Source organism: Megalobrama amblycephala, linkage group LG8 (assembly GCF_018812025.1).
Source record: "Megalobrama amblycephala isolate DHTTF-2021 linkage group LG8, ASM1881202v1, whole genome shotgun sequence".
Lineage (NCBI taxonomy): Eukaryota > Metazoa > Chordata > Actinopteri > Cypriniformes > Xenocyprididae > Megalobrama > Megalobrama amblycephala.
This window is the reverse complement of record NC_063051.1, coordinates 25,376,138-25,394,578: the sequence shown is the minus strand read 5'-3', so window position 1 is coordinate 25,394,578 and position 18,441 is coordinate 25,376,138. Positions and strand designations below refer to the sequence as shown.

The 18,441-nt window shown below is 35.8% G+C and overlaps 1 protein-coding gene across 4 annotated transcripts in view; it reads right to left on the bottom strand.

Annotated features, from left to right (window-relative positions):
• The window catches only part of sema5bb (sema domain, seven thrombospondin repeats (type 1 and type 1-like), transmembrane domain (TM) and short cytoplasmic domain, (semaphorin) 5Bb), an 80,816-nt gene that overhangs the window by 39,878 nt on the left and 22,497 nt on the right, over positions 1–18,441 (bottom strand). Inside the window, exons 2-3 of one of the 4 annotated variants that reach the window (XM_048200209.1) lie at positions 11,345–11,418; positions 522–751 (exon numbers count right to left, since the gene is read on the bottom strand). In XM_048200209.1, coding sequence (XP_048056166.1) covers positions 522–705 — 184 coding nt within the window. In that variant the 5' untranslated portion in view covers positions 706–751; positions 11,345–11,418. Of the gene's footprint in view, positions 1–521; positions 752–4,885; positions 5,457–11,344; positions 11,419–18,441 lie in introns of those variants that run through there. The other 3 variants (XM_048200210.1, XM_048200211.1, XM_048200212.1) reach the window with 3 other exon arrangements.

Sequence of the window (18,441 nt, the reverse complement as noted above, 5' to 3'; positions counted from 1 at the left end):
TATCAATGTTGCTTAACATTTTTGTGGAAACTGATTTTCTGTGTTTTTCAGTATTCTCTGATGAATAGAAAATTCAAAAGAACAGCATTTATTTGAAACCGAAATCTTTTTTTAACATTATGATAAATGTCTTCACTGTCACTTTTGATTAATATAATGCATTCCTGGTGAATAAATATGGTCTAGATAATGCACATGTATCTGTGTAGAATAAAAAGCAGGTGATGTCTTTTTGTCTCTTGTATCTGAAAGTTTCAGCCACCAAATTGAGCAATGGGATTTCTCCCAATCATTTTTCTGTTTTTATCCTCCTTATACTGTCTCCGGTTTCAGTTACATGGTCTCTTCTGGTCTAGCTGCAATGTGGACGTTCGGCTATGCAAGTTTCACGAACAGTTTTTACAAGCTCGACACTGACATTTTTAGGGGGAAAAAATCATTCAAAAGCTTATCGTTTTAACCTTTGGCTTCAAATGCAAGAGATGGAAAGGGCAGGAGAGAGCGTGGTATTTTACACCCACCTGTGTAGGAGGTAACAGGGTGCATTTTTCTCCGGCACTCTTCAGGCAGAGGGGGCACAGGCTCCAGGTCAGAGGTCGCTGGGAGCGATGGCGTCTGTGACGTGACAAGAGGCAGAGAGAGGAAGTGGAAGACGACAAGTCCAGCGAAGGACAGTGGTCCGGCCCAGAATGGCAATGCTGTCATGGTTACCGCAACAACCACTCCCGCACTTAGGAAAAGTGAGAGGGTCCTGACATGAGGAGAGATGACAAAATCATCATGTTATTAAAATTAGAATCTTGGAAAAACTTGGAATATGGACTTTTTGAGCGGACGATATTGTTCTGTTTATTCTAAGCATGCACTGCAGTTTTGTCGTCTACTGCTTTAAATGCATAAGCTCTTTAAAGAAGGATGAATTCTGATTGGCTGTCTGTTATCATTATAGTTGTGGTGTGGACTCTGCTATTCTTTAACATTTAGAACAATTTTTAGATCTTTTTCATTATAGTTATTGGTGTGAACAGGCCTAATTCTTCAAAATTGTTCCTTTTGCGTTGCAGGGAAGAAAGTAAAATGGGTTTGGAATTGCATATGGAAGAGTAAATGATGAAAATACAGATAACAGACTGAGGAATCAACTAAATAAACCAAAACCTGCAAGAACAGAAAGAAAACAGATGGACATCCAGATAAAAAGACAAGATAAGACAACAGCGAGCAGCAGTGAGGCGGCTTCATCTTCTCCTGATGTGTTAGATGGTGTACATCTTGCTATTTTTAATCTAATTAACCTCCATCTCTCATCAGTGTAAATGACTGGACCTCTTCCAAGACCTGCAGCAGTTCCAACATAACGTTATTCTAAAATACAACATTGATTTTGCTATAGTTGTCAGCCTGTGGATGATGAAGCAGCAGATCATTAAAAGTTTAATTAGAAGTTGAGGAAGGGATTTTGATATATTTTCAGCCTGTCATAGGAATCAATGGGACTCTGTGGTGATCTCCCCAGAGCTTAAAACAGTTCACTCAGTTAATTTTTCCATTAGGTGTTTGATAGCGCATGAGGCTCGGGTAAACCCGACGTGTAAACACTCATCTGAGATCTTACATAAGCTAAGAATATATGCACACACAGCTTGACTTTAACACAAACTTCCCTGTTAGTGCGCTAGTAAACACATACACATATGCACAAACACATGCTCAATCACACTTAGACATACGCTTCCTGATGCGTCATAGAGAAACCACTGCAGCATCTGTCTTGGCTTTACACACACAAACACCAAACATTACCCACTTTGTAGAGACTAGAGAGGTGGTCTGATGTCCTGTAACCAAGCACATATTTTTTTACACTTTTGTACTGATTCACTTAAACTTGATACCATATGATAGTATCAAATGGAAAAACAGTCCCTTTAAGAGTAGTCTGTCCACACGGGATCATCTTGAATATACCCCCAAAAAAGCAGTTTTCCAGGATACAAAAACACTACTTTAAAGAGGAAAGAATGATATCTCCAAAACGATGTCAAGATTATGATCAATAACACTGTAAATCAAGTTGTACTTCTGAGGAGCTGATGCCTCTATCAAAAAGATGATTGCCATATATTTACTGTTGCAATTCTCACATTAGTTTTTCACGATAAGTCTCCTTCTCTATATACAGTCTGTATTCTTCTGTATGTACCATGGTACTGAAAGATTACCATATTTATGTACCATGGTATTTACATAATATTCCATGGTAAGTCAAAGAACATCAGGGTATACTATAGTATATTTGGAAAAATTGTTGAATTCTGTATACAGAATTCTATAGAATGATTTAAATATGGCAAACAGTGTTCACTGGAGCTAAGAAGAGTACTACTGGTAACTGAAACAGTGATATTATAATTGACTAAAACTAAAATTAAAACTATTAAAGATCACTTAAGGTAACTGATAAAAAGCTGAAATAAAATTAAATAAAAAAAATAACTTTTAAATATATGTTTCCTTGGCAATTGAAATAAGTTTAAGTTCTACAATTACTAAAACTAAAACTGAAAAAAAAAAAAAAAATTAAAGTGAAAAATAAATAGTTAAATAATAATAATAATAATGACAAAATCACAATGAAAAAAATTTAAGCTAAAATAAAAAAAAACTGAAATTTAAGAATAAAAGCTAATTAAAAATATAAATAAATACTATAATAGTATATAAATAATAAAATTTACAATTTTATATTATGCAAACAGCTTTTATTCATAACTCTATCAAAATGTTATTATTAGAAGGCGGAAAAAAATGAATCATACCATATCCCAAAAAATAGTAATATAGAAATATTCAAAATAAAATATTCTGAGAAAACTTTCAGCTGAAAGTTCCACTTTTAGCAGAAACTAATATCAAAGATGAGTCAAAAATATTTACATTTCATATTTTATTTAATAAGCTAATTTGTGTAATTTTTTCTGGGTTAAAGTATGTTCTTATATACCAATTTAATATGTAGAAACAACTATAAATAAGCCATGAATAGTCTGCTATAAATTAAACAATGGAATTGTTTAATTTATAGCAGGGCTATGAGTAAGTCTGATCAATAGAAGTGTTTGGGAAACCTTTTTTTTTTGCAGTTCCACTTGATGAATCTATTAGTGGACATTTATTCAAAACTCTCAAAATCTAGTTAATAAGGAAAAACACACAGCAAGTAGAGGAGGGTGGGGGTGTAGAATTTTGTGAATGTTGAGTATTTGAATTCTTTGGAAATCTGTTGAGTTTTCTGTGAAATTCTCTGGCAGCAGGTTCCAGGCTCTTATTCTTGGCTCAGGGAGCGTGACGCTGTGCGGCAGACACTTCATCACCGACCATATCTAATGTACCTCAATAGCAAAAGACCCTCAATCCCCCAAATCCCCCTTAATACCCCTCAGCACTCTCACATTCACCCTATTCATGCCCACCTTCTCAGACTCATCAGAGGCCATAGAGATGGAGGGATGACAGAGAGAGATGGAGACCCATGAAAGCCATAATGGCAGTGACAAATGCACCAAAGGGGAGGCCCGGGTCACACAATGGGCAGACTAGGTGGGCCACTGATGGCCCGTCTGGGCCAATTCCTTTTGTGTTAAAAGAGGAGATATGAAAGAACAAGATGAATAAATAAGGTCAAAGATGGATGACAGACACAAATGCACACACAAGCACCAATCACACACAGATATCCTTGGGGTCAGAACAGGTTAATAATGAACTGACAACTCTTCTAACTAGATTAGACTAAGTGAACAATTCAAACAATGCGGGTTACTCAAGTTACTCCAGATATTTAAAGATGTTTATTGGTAATTCACAAGGGTACCTCAATTTTTCAGGCCCATGTCAAATGTCCCCGTGTTGTTTCCACACAACATTGTGACATTGCATGAGGTAACACCTGGTTTAGAGGCAGTTTGTTTCTTGCCTCTGCAAAGTACTACAAAACCCACTAAATCAATCACTGATTTAAAAGAACATTAGATTATGAACTAAACGAAATGAGGTTTCACTTCTACTCAGGTTTTGTCGAAATACTTTCTGTCTATTCCATATATATAAATGCATAAACTACCGTTAAACAGTTTGGGGCCAATAAGATTTTTTTTTTAAAAGAAATTAATACTTTTTTCAGCAAGGCTGCATTACATCGATCAAAAGTGACAGTTAAGAGATTTGTAATGCTGCAAAAGATTTCTATTTCTAATAATTACTGTTTTTTTTTTACTTCATCAAAGAATCATGAAAAAATGTATTACTGTTTCCACAAAAATATAAAGCAGCACAACTGAAAATTCAGCTTTAATCACAGGAATAAATTGCATTTTAAAATACATTCAAATAGAAAACTGTAATAATATATTTCAGTTTTTTACTGTATTTTTCATCAAATAAATGCAGCTTTAACAAGCATAAGAAACTTCTTTCAAAAATATTTTAAAAAAATCTTACCAACCCCAAACTTTTGAATGGTAATTTACAAAACTGCTAGTTAACATAATGACGTTTGATTCTAAATGAATATGGAAATTATGAAATGTTTTTACATGTACAGTAAGTAAAAGGTTTTTGATAAAACTCATGTCTTCAGGTTATATTCAGTTGTCCAAAAAATGAACTGAACAATTTCAAATAGTTCAAATATTCTTTTCATTTTCTTAAAAAGGCAGTATTAGATTCTGTCTTATAAAACTTGTAAGATGGACTGTACTTTCATGTTCCCAATGCTTTCCCACCTCAGTTTCTGCTCTCCTCTCACTTCTGTTCTCCCACATGTAGGTTCTGTATGATCAAAGAATCTCTTCAATATCTAATGGGAGACTCAAAATGACTTAACCTTTATGCAGAAAAAGAGGTTGTGATTGTCAGGCCAGTAGGTATTTGGCATCCTGGAGGTCTCTGCAGTAATGTGTTGTCGTCTCGTCAGCCCAGTCTAATCCAGACTAAGAGATTTAAAGGCCTTTATGTGGAATTACAAACTGCACTGGCAGTTCCTACCCTGGACTCCCATGGTTCCCTCTAAAGCAGTGTCGTAAGACAAGGTTCAAAGTTCAGGACGTGAGTGCAAAATGACCTCTATGGTGTTTGTGCGTGTGTGTCCTAAATGTGATTTATGTGTAAAAAGAGCCAAATATTTTTTTAAGCAATGTTCCGGTCAATACAACTTAAGCATGTTGTCAATTACCACAGAAAGTAAACTTGAGTTCTCTCAGTTTGTATAAAGAAACAAAACTTGTGTATATAGTAATGCATTTACAAATATATTTTAAAATATACACTGTATTGAAAGTACCAGAAATAGCAACCAATGACTTGAATAAAAACTTTTCATGCATTTGAAAACATTTTATTTTTACATTTTGTTTGTTGGAAAATTATCCAAACCTTAATAGTTAGTTAATTTTAGTGCTTATTAATGTTTTTCAAAGAAGTCTAATATGCTCACCAAAGCTGCATTTATTTCATTTAAAAAAAAAAAAATCAGTAAAAACAGTAATATTGTGAAATATTGTTACAATTTAAAATAACTGTTTTCTATTTGAATTTATTGTAAAATGTAATTTATTCCTGTGATGCAAAGCTGAATTTTCAGAGATCCTTCAGAAATTCTAATATACTGATCTGAAACCTTTCTTATTATTATTATTATGAATGTTGAAAACAGTTGTGCTGCTTAATAGTTTTGTTTACAACTATGATATATTTTATTTTCAGGATTTTTTGATGAATAGAAAGTTCAAAAGAACAGCATTTATCTGAAATAGATATCTTTTTTTAACACAGCAAATGTCTTTACAGTCACTATCGACCAGTTTAATGTGTCTTTGCTCAATAAAAGTATTAATTTCTTAAAAAAACCTTACTGACCCAAGACTTTTGAAAAGTAGTACAACTATCCACAAAGTACTGTTTAAATGGAGCAAACTTTTTCTACAAAGGTTACGCCAGTAATGCATAATAACTAGACATTCATCTGCCTAGAAAAGTAGTCTCACTAGAAGACAGATTTAGATGTGATTTAGATATTACAGCTAACACACATATTTTTAAACAGATTCTTTAACAGAATCTTTAAAGTTCTTTAACAGAAAATACAAGTTTTCATATTTCTGTTTTTAAACCCTGCTTTGCCTTCCACCGTAAGTGATGTAACTTAAACGCAACATTTGTTTTGACAAACTGAGGGACAAATCGAAAATGATGTGGCAATCAAAAGCAGACCACAGATGCTGTTAATAAAAGTTGTACTCAACCCGGTACATTCCTTCAACACTCTTAGATTGTGCAATGTACAAACAACAGAATTCCTTGGATATTAAGTTTCGCATGTATCAAGGACAATGAGTGAGAGTGCAAATATAAAGGGCGTTGAGTGAAAATTCTGCCAAAAAAGTCAGATTGTGATCACAGATGCTATCCTCAAGCACATTACTGAAAGACATCTAATCCATGACTGACCTGTGTAAACAGTATAGAATAAACACAAGGATTAATGCTAATCCACAATAGATGGTCTCAGATAAACTCTGTCTCACTGTGTCACTACTTTACAACCACTGCAGCATCAGGCTGCTGATACAGAGGGTTTATAGACTCTATTCTTCTTTAATTATCCTCCGTCAGGAAAAAAAAAGCAAGAGGGAGGGAAGTTATAAAGGAAGACAAGAAAGTGATAATGAGCTGCTGTGACTGCAGGAAGCATTTCAAGGTGAACTCAGGAAAGTCAAGACAGTCCAGTCAGTTTAGTACAGATGTTACAAAACAACTGAGCTGTTCACATTACCTTTTTGGCTGAACAAGAAAGTCTAGTTGATTAAGCTAATTAAAGTCCATATGAAATCAAATTGGACCCTATTTAATTCCTGCAATTACTGTGAATGGCTAGGGCTGTCAAAATGGCTGAAAAACTAAATTCAAATTTTATTCTTAAATATTAGAAATATTTAAATTATATTCGATTTTAAAAGGCATAATTTCAGTTAGGGGAAAAAATGTTCGGCTTGTCTCCTGAGGCCACAAGAAAGTGCAATGAGGAAAATATTAATGTTAACATTTAAAAAAACATTTATAAATCAAATATAATTTAATAAATTGCATAGACAATTATGAACAAACAGCATTTACAGTGGAATGGGGGAAAAAAACAGTCACTTTAAAAGTTTTTTAAAAGTTGAACTTCTTTTAACTTTACATGGCTTTCTAAACATGCGACTCTCTGTTGCAAGATGCAAGAGTAATGGTCAAAGATGTCCGTCTAGCATTTGTTTACATAGAAAACAACGGAAAAGCAGCACAGAAAATGTGTTCTGTGTGAACAGCTTTTTGACATAACCAAGATCTTCTCCGCATCTGTTCTCATCTCTATTTTCGCAATGTTTTGAATGAACAATGCAGCTGCATTAAGTGGGTTCAACTGGATAAACTAACAAAAAAATTGAAATGCAACAACAACTCCTACGTCATCATGACGTAGTGTCATACATCATCTTGTCTGCCTGACACCGTGTCTCCACCAGATACAAGCGGCACAACGCGACAAAAGACAGTGAACGATGCTGTCTACACTGGATGCAGTGTGAAGCGACACAACAAATCTCTATGCCCGGTTCTATTTCTGACGTACTTCAAGCATTCACGCTATTTCTGGCATTAAGAACAAATGGATTTACAATGGCTGCTTTGTTGCATCCAGTGTAGACAGATTCAAGCTGTGGTGGCGTGACATGAGCACACCTAAAATTCAAATGCGGCATTTTTGCATTCGAATGTGGATTTTTATTTCAAATTCGTCAAATATTCGAAATTCTAATTTTAATTTGACAGCCCTATGGCACACATTATTCCAAAGAAAAAAAACTGTTTGTCTTCATAATCTTTTATTTAATATGATAACTTCTGCTCGTAATTTGATTTATTCACTGTTTTAAAGTAAAAAAAAAAAATTTGACCTCATTTATACTGTGAGGCTAAAAAAATATGTTGAAAAACGGAAATGGAACAGAAAGTGAAACATTACTGGTAATTTTCTGTCAGGACATAATCCATTCATTTAATTAATTTCCTTTAAACCTAAAACACATCACAATGCAATGCACAATTCAAAATATGGTCAAAACACCTGCGAAAAATCAACACTGAAAATTTCTTCATATTAACACAGTACACTGCACAAATTTACGACATCAATTTTTTAAAAAAAATCTAAAGTTTGCGCAAAGATACAGACAATAAGTCTGCAAGAGGAGATGTGAGAGAAGGGCAAAAAAAGGACTAGCAGGGGAAAACTTGTCTATATGAAATGAAAAATTGTCTCTTTTAAAACAACGGCAAGACGTTGTTGATGTTGTTTGATGATGTTTGTTTGCATGTTGTTAGGAGAATGATAACTAATGCATCTACAGCCTCATTCATGAAATGCATGCACAATTTTCTGTATAAATCACCTGTCAAACCATGCTTACGTAAATGTCACATTCTATTCAGTGCAACAATTTCCATAAGAAATTTGTTCTGTTTGCATTTCATGAATGAAGTCCGTAGTCTGTGATTACTTGTGTATAGTGTCATCAACATGACAGAAAACAAGAAACTGCCATCAGTGTTCTTGCACATGTGCTAGACTTAAAATTCATCATTTGCAGAGTGCATCCAATTGAAGTTAATTTGCCTAGCTAGACTCAGTGAAAAAAAAAAAAAAAAAAAAAAAAAGATAAAAAAATAAATAAACTCTTCAACAAACATGCTCTTTGACATCGCCTACAGAGAACATGCAGTTTTCGCTCATGGGAGCCCAGCCACCATCAATCCCCACCATTTCTTCTAAGCGCTGAAAAGGGTCACACAACCGAAACCTTTATCCCCAAAAAGAGACCCCAAATGAACTGTATTCCCATTCACGCAGCTGGAGGTCCGTGCACTACCCTAGTTAGGACACTAAGACAGGCCAGCAACCACTGTCGGCAAAGAGCCAACGCCAACCTGAGCTAGACGTACAGTGAGAATGACCCAAGCTGTAAATTAGCAGTTAGAATGAAGCCGTTCCACGGATATTTGTTGTATCTCTGAAAGTGTTTGCCTTCTCAGATGTGTCCTTGTTTGCCATTTTTTTCCCCCAAACCTTCCACTCCTTCACTGTCTCTGCGTGAAAGCCTTCTCTGTGAGACCGGCCAACTATCTGCCAAAGCAGAGGCTCTTTAGCACGTGAATGAAGTCCGTTGAGCTTTACAGGCGCTCTGAGCGAGCACGTGGTCATCCGCCAAAGCTGAGCACTTTCACTCAGCCCTGACCACGGACCCGACACCAGGCAGAATCTTAAACAGCACGGCAACAAGACCGGCCTTTTTATTGTGTCCATCCTCACGCCATTCACGTTTCACTCATTCTCTCATTCTCCCTTTCTCTGTCCATCTCTCATTCTCTTTGTGCCATTTAACAACATCAGATTTGTGACAGAAGCAACGATTTTGATAATTCGGTGTACTAAACAGATTTAAAAGGGAAAAAGAAGGTTTAAATTAACTTCAGAAGCTTGAAACAAAAATCATAGCTTACAGCTGTATGATATTTGCAAATTTGTTCCTGAATCGTTGTACACCTGAATAATGGACGACATGAACTTAGAGAGTTCTTGCAGATCCATTAATTTTCATTATCATAGTTGTTTAAGTTTTCTTTTTGCAAATAATTCTGTTATGAAATTCCTACAGCCACCTATTTATATTTATAAAGCAGTTCATAAACCTTTCAAATAAAAGAAGAATTTCCAAACACTTTCAATAAAAACTACATTAATATATGTTAGTTAATGCAATAGTCAGTTTAATCCAACAATAAACATAACACTTTTACAGCATTTAATAAACTTGTTTAATGTTAATTTCCACATCCGTTAACATTAATGAACCACATGAATTGCCCTTGAAGAATTTATAAATTATAAACATTTATAAAATGATAAATCAACCAAGATTAATAAATGCTGTAAAAAATTATTATATATTGTTATACATTTAAATTTCTATAAAAAAGTATATATGCACAATCGTTCAAAAGATTGGGGTCGGTAAGATAGTTAACGTTGTCCGTCATGCTCACCAAGGCTGCATTTATTTGATCAAAATCAGTAAAAACAGTAATATTGTGAAATATTATTACAAATTAAAATACCTGTTTTCTATTTTAATATATTTTAAAATGTAATTTATTCCTGTTATCAAAGCTGAATTTTCAGCATCATTCTCATTACTTCAGAAATCATTCTATTTGCTGCTCAAGAAACATTTCTGATTATTATCAATGTTAAAAACAGTTGTGCTACTTCTTATTTTTGTGGAAACCATGATGCATTTTTTTCAGGATTCTTTCCCGAACAGAAAGTAAAAAAAAAAAACAGCATTTATTTGAAATAGAAATCTTTTTTAACATTATAAATGTCCTTACTGACACTTTTAATCAATTTAATGAATTTAATTTCTTTAAAAAACATCTTGCTGAACACAAACTTATAAATAAAAACTTTAATACGATTAAAAGCAAAAATGAATTAAACGGAATTAAAATGAAATTGATTTGAAATGAGTTGAGAGAATATGGAGACACAGACGGAACAGAACAACAAAATGAACTGTCATGACAACAAAGACTAATTTAATTACACAGAAATGAAAAAAGACTTCAAGTAAAAGAAAAGAACTGATCTGAAATAAACAGAACAAGGAGACAGAAATGACAAAATAGACTGAAACGACAACAAAATCTAATTAACTGAAATTAAATTTAACTGAACTGAAAAAGACAGAAGAGGGGAGACAGACAGACAGACAGACACAAAAAGAATCAAAATGCAGTGACACTATGGACAATACGGTTAAATTCTTGCATAGCAGCTCGATCTATTCAGGCAAACACAGACACACTTGAAGTGGTCAATCACAAACACACACTCAGGCCAGCGCCACAGGCTGAGAGAACAAAGAGAATTGGACACACAATGGGGGAGGTCTGGAGATGACGGCCAAACTGTTTATCAGAATACCTCAACAAAGACACGGAGAGAGGGAGGGGACAGAGACAGAGAGAGAGAGAGAGACGGAAGACGGGATGGAGCACGGAGAGAGGAAGAAATTGGAAAAGATACGGGAGGACACGAGGGGAGGGAAGACATGTGGGCAAAATTGCTTCCAGGACAAAAAGAAGAAGGAAAAGCACATTGCAACAAGATGAAAAGATTCATAGGAAGTGGATAGTTTTGTCCACGAATGGACAGATGAGGAGGGAAAAAAAAGAGTGTACTCACCAGGAGTAAGGTGTCAGCAAGGGCTCATTCCAGAGGAGCGCATCCGATAGACTTCAGATCTGTTTAACAGAATCCTTACAGAAAGACAGAGAGAGAGAGAGAAATAATTTTAGTCAGCCTCTCACGGACGGGCTGCGTCCAGAGTAAAGGGGGGAGATGAAGGGGCTTCAGTAATGTGTGCAGTGAAGCATTCAGCCCTGTGAAAAACAAACTGTTAACTTTCTCAATGGAGGGAGGCTGCTGGGGGCATGGCGGCTGTGCACGAGAACGTATTTGTGTGCAGCATCTGTAACGAGCAGACGCAGGCAAAGAAAGGGTTAAAATTCCTCGAACTGTTCCCAAACTGAGGCTGGTGCACCTCAGATGTGTACTTGTCGGGATGCCACTGCATTTGTTACAAAATAAGAAAGCAAGTAACATCTGTGCTCAAATGCTAGTTTTTTTTTCATAAATCCACTAAAAATTACCAAAAACATTGACTAAAACCCACCAAGCACACAAGATTAAGACTCCTCAAGTTCACACAGGTGTTCTAGTAGAGTAAACAGGTAATGTTTATAGATCAAAAAGATCCATTAAAATTTCACAAGTGTCATATTTCTTGTCTTAATTAACATTAATCTTATTTAATTTTGCTTATACAATATATACACTACTGTTCAAAAGTTTGGGGTCTGCAAGATTTTTTAAATGTTAAAAAATACAGTAAAAACAGTAACATTGTGAAATATTACTACAATTTAAAACAGCTGTTTTCTATTTGAATATATTTTTTGAAATGCAATTTAGTGATGCAAAGCTGTATTCTTTACTGAATTGAAAGTTAAAAAACAGCATTTATTTGAAATAGGAATATTTTATAAATGTCTGTACTGTCACTTTTTATCAACTTAATGAGTCCTCGCTGAATAAAAGTATTAATTTCTTTTCACCCATCATGACAATATTCAGAATCCTGAATTATTTTTATATGGCCAGCAAAAATCATTGTGAATTAGTAAATTTTTGACAGCCTTAATATATCAATCTTAGATGCCATATTTATTTACATAATTTGACATGAATAAAAGCAAGGCTGTCATTTACAGAAGTACAGACCGTTCAAAGGATTGTATTTTAATCAAGTCAATAAAAGTCACTATAACTATGTCTATACATAACCTAAAACCTCAAAACAATACAATTACGACCCATTGAACAGACTGTATGTCTATCCTTCACAGCTCATTTTCATGCATGTCAAATTACATATGCCATCTTTCCTGACTAAGCCCCACTGTTTTATCACTTAAGACTTAACAAAATGTCAGTGAAATGTTCTGCTTAATAAGTGTGCTTTTTTCTTTAAAATAAATGTCATTTGGTTTGATATTTTGTTATTTAATGCAGGTAGATTCAGGCATTTTTAAGTGTGACTTCAGTGTCTTTTTGGGACAATTCCACATGAAACCTTTGCTTACTCATTTGCTGAGGACAGCACTTTGAGAAGCAGTGGTCTAGTTTCTGTGGCAACAACACCCCTCCCCCCACAACATCCCATAATTTTCTTTTCAATCAATTCAAATTTGACATTTCACAGTGATAATAGGTGAAAAGAGATCAAGAAACATGTTCATTCCCCTCTTGTCATTATTCCTTTTCCCTCCATCTCCAGGCCCCCGTCACACACAAAAACACAATACGCAATGGGGGGGTTGATTTTGAATTCAACTTTTGTATGACTTTCTCTCGAGATCATCCAATTCACCCACTCATTCATCCATTCATTTGTAGCTCCATTCAACTGAGTCGCTTAATTCAGCAGACTGAAATTAGATATTCATTTATTCTCAGAGGTGAGTGAGGGAAAGGATGATATGTTATGCAGGAGTTGTGCTGGATCCATAAAGTCAACATAAAGTCAAAAGTTCTCTGAACTGCACAGGGGAACATTCAGTCAGTTTTGTTGAGCTAAAAGTTTAAAACATATGGTACAAGCAAAGCACAGTCAGACTGACTTGAAACATAGACTTGAATAACACTAACATGCTTTTTAAACATACATAACTGGTATGCTAAATTCTTAATCAGTAAGACTATTTTTTACCAGCTTATCCAGCATTCTGTACCAGCAAAATCACAGCTTTCTGCTTTACTGATTTAACCAGAAAGTCAACAAGCTTGACAAGGAAGACCATATTGATTTGCTGCTTGACAGCTTGGCTTTTGCTCGTCCACAAGCTTGACCTGCACTAACCAGCCTTAACTAATCACTAATCCAGTACTACTTAACCAGAATGGACCAACATAAATCAACCACCAAACTTCTAAATCAGCAAAATCAAAAAAGCTGAAAAACTTAACCAGCAAGAGCCTGTTGCTTTAGCTTGACCTGAAATACCATGTTTGTTTTTTTTACTATTGGACAGCATGGCTTTACTTTTCCACCAGCTAGACTAGCACTGACCATCCATAACCAGCAACAAACCATTACTACTCAACTCTAAACCAGCTCCAGATTAGTACTAACTAGCATAAACAAGCCACCAAATTTCTAAACCAGCAAAATCACATTAGCTGACCAGCTGCTTAACCAGCAAGAACATTCTGCTTTACTCATTTAACTAGAAGGACAACAGGCTTAATGTTTTACTGTGCAACAACATGGCTTTGTTCATCCACAAGCTTGACTAGCACTAACCAGAGACAATCCAGTACTACTTAACACTAAAACAGAATGGACTAGCACAAACCAACCACCAAACTTCTAAATCAACAAAATCACAATAGCTGACCAACTTAACCAGCAGGAACCTGTTGCTTTAGCTTGACCTGAAAGACTTTATTTTGGCTGTTTTGACAGCTTGTCCACCAGCTAGACCAGCCTTTACCAGCACCAAACCAGTAATACTCAACTCTAAACCAGAATAAACCAGCTCCAGATTAGCACTAACCAACATAAACCATCCACCAAACTTCTAATCTGGCAAAATCACATTAACTGACCAGTTTAACCAGCAAGAACCTTCTGCTTTACTGATTTAACCAATAAGTCAACCTGCTTGACAAGGAAGATCATGCTGTTGTGTTGTGGGACAGCATGGCTTTGCTCATCCTCCAGCCTGACTAGCACTAGAACCAGCACCAAACCAGCATAAACAATCCACCATACTTCTAAACCAGCAAACTTACAATAGCTGACCAACTTAACTAGCAGTAACCTGTTGCTTTACTAGTTTAATCAATCATGATAGTTGACCAGGTTCATCTGTTATGATTCTCTGGTGAACAAAATGGTTAGGCTGGTTAACACCAGTAAGGTAAGCATCAGACCAGTAATAGCATGCACTAAACCAGTGCTAAAACAACACTAACCAGCATCAATCATTTCCAAATCAGCACTAACCAGCATAAATCAGCCTGAACCTTCATGGAAATGCATGGAAACAACCTGAATATTGATTTATATAAAACAATATGATGAAACGAACAAACATCAATAGAATAGAATAGAATAGAATAGAATAGAATAGAATAGAATAGAATAGAATAAACAAACAAAAATACATACAGATTGACCAACTAATTGGTTTATTCAAACAACATTATTAACAAAGAAGAGGAATACTACTAAAACAAGAATACAGTATGTTAACGTTAGTCTGGTGTTAATTAGTCCTTGGTTCGCCCCTCACGGGTGTGTTCCCTCTCGAGGGGTTCACTATGAACATGTCATGTCTGAACAGATGCCAGTATCATAAGTCATGCTAGAGTACTGGATGAAGAAACACAAAACAGATTTAGCCAACATGATCTCACTGTGAAATGCATGACTTATGTTGTAATCATCTCAATTCAGCACACATTTTTAGACACTTTATTCGTTCCACTCTCTATTTCTCCCACTGATTTAACTTAATTCTTGAAAATCATTCTTTATAAATACATGCAGTATGCGGGATATGTGCCATATTCTTCTCTGCAGGCAATGTGGGTGTTTGTGAAAGAAAGTGGGATTGAGATAGATGGGGAAATTAGGTAAAATTTTTGGAAAGCCAAGTCAAACTCAAAATGAATTAAAAATAAAAAAGATTATTTCTGTCAAATATAAAGTGGCAGTGTTTCAGCATGCAGTATTTCAAGGACAAAGGTACAGCGGTCTTTTGGTATATGTATTTTGGGGTTGTTGTTTTTTTTTATATGCACCTCACAGGGCTGCCTGCTCATTTCTGAGCTCCTGTGGTCAGTCTGATGGCTGCAATCACAAGATGTCCACAAGATAGCACAGCATCAGGGGACCGGTTGACTAGTCCATCTTCTCTTTTTTAGGAACTCATGATGAAGACCCATACGCAAGGTGAAAAAAATACATATGGGATAAATAACTCAATTTAAATAACTCAAACTTGTGTTCAAGATAACAATGAGATTAAAAAGGAGAGCAAGTGAAGACTTTTGTTGAAGTTTCCTGCTTAGAAGTGTCTCCTGAAAAAAGACATCTTGCATTTTGTCAACTAGAGGTTAAGAAGAAACAATTTAAAAAAACAGATCTCAATATGCGTTAACTTGCATATTGACATTTTGCATTATATTATTTTGCATTCTGTAATTATTAGTATTTTCGGTCTTGTTTTCACATGAAACTTGACAACATCAGTAAAACATCCCTGACATAAAATATTGACAAGAGATTTATTTTTAGAAAATATACCAACTATAAAAGTTACCAAACTGTATAAATACAACAAAATGTAGTTTAAAAATAATATTGACAAGACTAAAATACAGATTTTGCAATGCACTGATTTTATAGTTCTATAATCTTATTGTATGTCAATGATTGACTCATTTGCATCTATTTTTATTTCCCCTAAGGAGAAACATCACAAATAAAGTTGATATGTAAATTAAACATAACCGTGATCTCCCTTAAGTCTCCTGAGCTGTGAAAGAGCAACTGCTGAGCAATAAAATCATACTCTGGAGAGCGACCAAAACAAAAACAGAGAGTGAGAGTGAATGATGGTGCAATTTAGAGAATTCTTCAACCCTCAGGTGGAATTCAGTCAGGTCTGAACTCTCTGCCAGAGAGGAAAAAAATCTCCTGAGACACAGAGATGTTCACACAGTAACTACACAGCCTACGATTCCTCAGAGGCGAAGAGAAAGAGGCAGAGGACAGAGGAAAAAGATAAGAGAAAATAACAAGAATGAAGATTCCCGAGTCAGACAAACAGAAAGAGTAGTTGATCTCTTCACAAGAGCGTTAATAAAGCAAATGAAATCCAAACAGAGAGAAAAAGAGAAAAAGGAAGAGAGAGGACAACCAAAAAAGTCCATAATTTAACTTTTTATTCACTTAAGTTTATATTTTCTCCTCGGCTGTAGCTCTTCAATCCCAACTTGTAGAAACGCGATCAGTCATGTGATACACAACTGACGACATGCAACATCACTGACACCAAACCTGAATCAAAGCTTCTTTGTGCACTATTCACAACATAAACAGTCAAACAAACTTCCCAAAAACACATAAAATACATCCCCATTTCACATAGACCAACAACATTTTCAGCAACACAAGAATTAGATTGTCCATTTATCTGCATTTCCACCAATGTAGAGCTGCAACATAACATTGACAAATTCCATAATAATTTGATTATTGAATTAATCGATTAATTGCATCCAACAGTCATGTCACTTTACAGTAGGGCTGTCCCTGACTAAAGATTTTTCTAGTCAACTAGTAATCGTTCATTCGCTTAATCGCACATTTATATTAATTTAATTACATAAATATACTGGGGGGTGGAATATATGCCTCACACTCAAGAACTCGCATAAAGCTTGCCGCAAAGCACTGGCAAGTTTGATTGACAAGCGACCTAACCAATCATAACGCTACATCAGCCATTTTGTCTGACAAAGCAGTCAGGAGTTAGAAGATTAACCTCGGTGGACTTAAACTTGAAAAATGGTGTGTACTGACATCTTTCCGCTTTTGAAACAACTTTCCTTCTCATGTTCATGTTGTTTATTTGATGTTATAAATTAACTAGTAAGAAGAGATGATCGGTTCACGAGCCGCTTGAGCTGAGGCGCTACAGCAATCTGTCACGACACATTAAACAGCCACAAAACGGTTTGTATTGTTTTAATTTCTTAAAAAAATACACAGTTTGAAAGCTGGGACTTTGTTTAATATCATAAGTAACCTGCTCTGTCTTGTCTGTCGACATGTTGTCAGTGTCCCCTTTGCTCCGCAATGTATTTTTCACTCTGTGTGGCGTGACGGCACCATGGCTTGTCGTACAAAGCAACAATAACTAAGGGGGGCAGGTCTTTGCGAAGGGTCAAGTAATGATAATGTCATGATCATTAGTGTGAGTGCCCTATCAGCCACTAGAGGGCACTCCATCCTGGACTCTTGTTTTCACCCCGTGGACTTCATTACCCATAACGCACTGCCGGACTCATTATCTCATGATCACTTCATTACTCACAGCTGTCTTGTATTATGTTATCAGTGTCTGTCTATTTATACCCTGTTGGTTTCTGTTCTAGTCATGGAGTTTTCAGTTCACATTTCCCGGTCTGTGTTGTTTCTTGTTCCCTGTTTTTGTGCCTGTTTTTGTATGGACTGCTACTCTGGATTTTGACCCTGGCCTGTTTATGGATTCACGATATTGGATTACCCATTAAACTTACCTGCATTTGGATCTGTCTCTTGTCTCCGTGTTTGCTACCGTGACAGAAAACTCCATCACCTAAGGATCCAGCAGGATGGGAATCTTTATCACTCCTCCAACCACTGTGGAGGAACGGATGGCTCGCCTGGAGAACCTAACCACCCTGAGGCAACAGGGCAGAGAGGTGGGTGGTTTGGCACAATTGTTTTGGACCCTGGCAGTAGGGCTGGGATATAGTGATATCGCTCTGAAGGAAATTTTTAATAGATGCCTGGATGACCCTCTGCCTCATTGGGAGTTGGAGGGTCTTCAGATCCTGGATTTCTGGAGCTTCATTAAATATCTTGGATTTAGAAGCCAGTGGGCTATACCTGGTCACCCTGTACCCTACCGTAGAGACTTTCCAGTCGCCATAGAGGAGATGGG